The sequence below is a fragment of the Diabrotica virgifera genome, chromosome 6 (genome assembly GCF_917563875.1).
Source record: "Diabrotica virgifera virgifera chromosome 6, PGI_DIABVI_V3a".
NCBI classification, from domain to species: domain Eukaryota; kingdom Metazoa; phylum Arthropoda; class Insecta; order Coleoptera; family Chrysomelidae; genus Diabrotica; species Diabrotica virgifera.
Window position 1 is genome coordinate 65,206,139 of NC_065448.1, and position 3,060 is coordinate 65,209,198.

General features: G+C 34.1%; 1 protein-coding gene across 1 annotated transcript; it reads right to left on the reverse strand.

Moving 5' to 3' along the window:
- Positions 1–272: 272 nt before the first annotated feature.
- LOC126886081 (uncharacterized) lies at positions 273–1,082 on the reverse strand. Its single transcript, XM_050652925.1, has one exon. It carries the CDS (start codon positions 1,080–1,082, stop codon positions 273–275), a length of 810 nt encoding a protein of 269 aa, XP_050508882.1.
- Positions 1,083–3,060: the final 1,978 nt, after the last annotated feature.

The following is a 3,060-nucleotide window of genomic DNA, read 5'->3' on the forward strand; positions in this document are numbered from 1 at the left end:
ATATTACCATTATATTTACCAAAAGGTTTCGGAGAAAAAGGGCGTAAGCAGTAGGGTAATAAAGTAGTAATAAAATCGTCTATTGCAATACTAAATAGAAATTAGATGTTCGGTCCCGGTGAAGCATAAATATGGTGTCTTTGTACCAGTACCTTTTGTTAAAAGAGATATTTATAACCTTTCTCGTATCCATTTCCATGGCATTTGTCGTCATCGTTTTATTCAGTCCACACAAACTTTTCACTAATTTAAAATCAAAACTGACATTTTTTTCAGCGACATATTGCTTCATAGAAGCCCATACTAACTCTATAGGATTCAAATCCGGATAATATCTTGGGTAATCGTAAAACTGAATGTCCTTTATCCTCGAGTATTTTGTCAATTTCATAGGTTTTAAACAGAGGTTTGTGTAATTTTATAATGTCGTATAATTCAAATTTCAACATGTCATCTGTAAAGGAAATATTTCGCGTTGTCAGCCACTGCTGCATTTCTGCTTTCCTGGAAGACATAGTTGGACATTTCTCAGTTTGTACGTTGTGATACGGTGCATTATCAATCACTAAAACGCTGTTAGGGGGCAAATTTGGTATCAGTTTATCCTGAAGCCACTTTTTGTAATTGTCGTAGTTCATTGCATCATTATAATCTCCTGTTTTTATAGTAGGTTTGTAGCGCAGATAAGCGTTTTTAACAATACCACTTTCACCTCCAGCATGCACTATCACAAGCATCTGTCCTTTAGATACTGGTTTTTGTATGCCCTTGTTTGAACTATCAGACCAGCTCTTTTGGTAGGTATGAGATGAATGGACGTATGTTTCATCAATGTATATAATTGGGCGATTTGCGTTCCTGTAACGTTTCATACTACGTAAGAAATTCAGTCTAAGATGTTGAATATTGCGCTTTTCCATTAATAATAATTTTCTATTAGTTCTGGTTTTTCGCCAACGAAATCCCATCTTTCTTACTGTTCGTAGGCTTTCTATGGAACCTGAGTAGTTGTACTCCTCTGCAAATGTTCTGTGTATGCGTTTCACAGTTGGGACTTGTTTTTGTGTTATACAAAAATCCATTATATAACGTCGAAGACGCCCTATATCAAAATCGTCCAAGCACGTTTTTGAGGCGCTTTTTTTTCTCTTTTTGTTTGGAGTTACAAATGAGGAATATTCGCCATCTTCAATTAATTGCATTTCCCGAGCAATTTTTTGAACGCTGCTTAAACTAACACCTGTTGCCAATACCACACGTTCCTGCACTTTTTTCAAATCTCTACACGGTTCATTGTTTTTCGCTTCATTTATCATAAAATGAATCACGTTTGCTATCACTTCCCGTGTCTGATTATTTAAAACTTTTCCCTTCAGATTCGATTTAAACAAAATTTGCAAATTTTAAATTGATTCTCCTTTGCGGTTCGTACTTACAAAAAATGTTTCGCAGACTGTACCGACTTGTTCACGTTACAAACGGTAGATATTAAGTGAACGCTCAGTGCGAGATCCGTCGGATGACGAATGCGCATCATGGGCGTGGTTATTTTCAGACTTTCAGCTATTCTTGGTGAACTGTACCTAGATATATTATGGTAGGGGTGCCAAAGCGGGAATTTTTTAAGTTATTACTCGAACGCTTCAGAAAATGACATTAGGAGAAATCTTGTAACCTGTAAATATACCCTTACCACATATTGGCTTTTAATACAGGGGAGATCGTTTTAAGGGGGATCCGGAAAAAAAATCTATGAGAAAAACTCGAAATCGTCAAATTAAGATAAGGTAAGTTAAATACATGCAAAAAAGTGTATATTTAAAAAAATCTGACGATTTGACGGCGAGTCACAAAGTTTCACAGATAAAAGCGAATATTTCGCGAAATGAACATCAGATCGAAAAAAGAAAAAAACTCTTGTTCAATATTTTTCAAAAAGCTATCGAATGATACCAAACACGACCCCTCACGGAGAGGTATTAGGGGTAAATTAAAAATTTTAAATAGGAACCCCGCGATATTTCGCGGAATGAACATCAGATCTAGAGATGTATCAAGTCAAACTAGTTTGCTTTTACTCAACAAACTTGACTTGACTTGAAAACCAAACTTTTTTTGTAAAAAAGTTTGACTTGACTTGAATTTGATATCTTTAAGTTTGACTTGAAATCAAACTTCTTCAAACAGTTTGAAGTTTGAATATCATCTTGCGCAACGTGTATATTTCCAATTCTAATTAAGAGCGTACCGACTTTTGTTTTGAGTTTTGACTTATTTGGGTAGGTCTGAATCTGTACTATGCTACTCCGCAAATTAGTTTGTATGTAGCTCATATTAAGAAGTATATGCTTGGCTTGTTTATTACGTTCGTTTTGAAGTGTGTGCTTTGTGAAAACATAATATCTCATCCTGAATATTTTTCGGCTCAGAATAAGTACCAGAACAAATTGAGTCTGATTTTGAAGGTATCCCCACTGCAAAAATTAAAAGAAAAAATCTTTAGTCGAAGCAGAATTAATTAAGAAAAATAAATATACTGATTTATTTGATGTTGCGGCAGGTGATTTCAAAACAATGAAAATTGCAAAGTGCACAAAGTTGGGCAAAATACTGTATATGAGTATTTGAAATACAAAATACAAAAATACTCTTGCGCTTGTATTTCAAATACAAAATACTTTGCTCCGATTGATATATTTCAAATACAAAATAGTTTTTGAAAATACTTTCAAAATACAAATAAATACTTCCTGACGAATTTTGTTCAAAATAGAATGCAAAGCAGTAGCTGATCTAGACATTTGCCTTGGGAGGGGAAATTTGCTTTAAGGGGGGAACTTCCAATGAAACCCCAATCAAAATACATAAGAAAAATAAACCCAAACTACATAAAAGACATAAATAATAATTTACATGTATTAAGTTGCCTGAATTTTTCTATCTAGCGTGTTTATTGGGTTGACTTTGTTTGTCTGTGGTTTGTCTGTGGTTTAAGTTTCAGTCAGGTAATATATTTGTATGTTTCAACCATTTTTTCTTTAATTTTGAACCTTGTTAGGG

Excerpts from the sequence above, each read along its gene's own strand:
- LOC126886081 (XM_050652925.1), bottom strand. The coding sequence starts at position 1,082 with ATGGATTTTTGTATAACACAAAAACAAGTCCCAACTGTGAAACGCATA.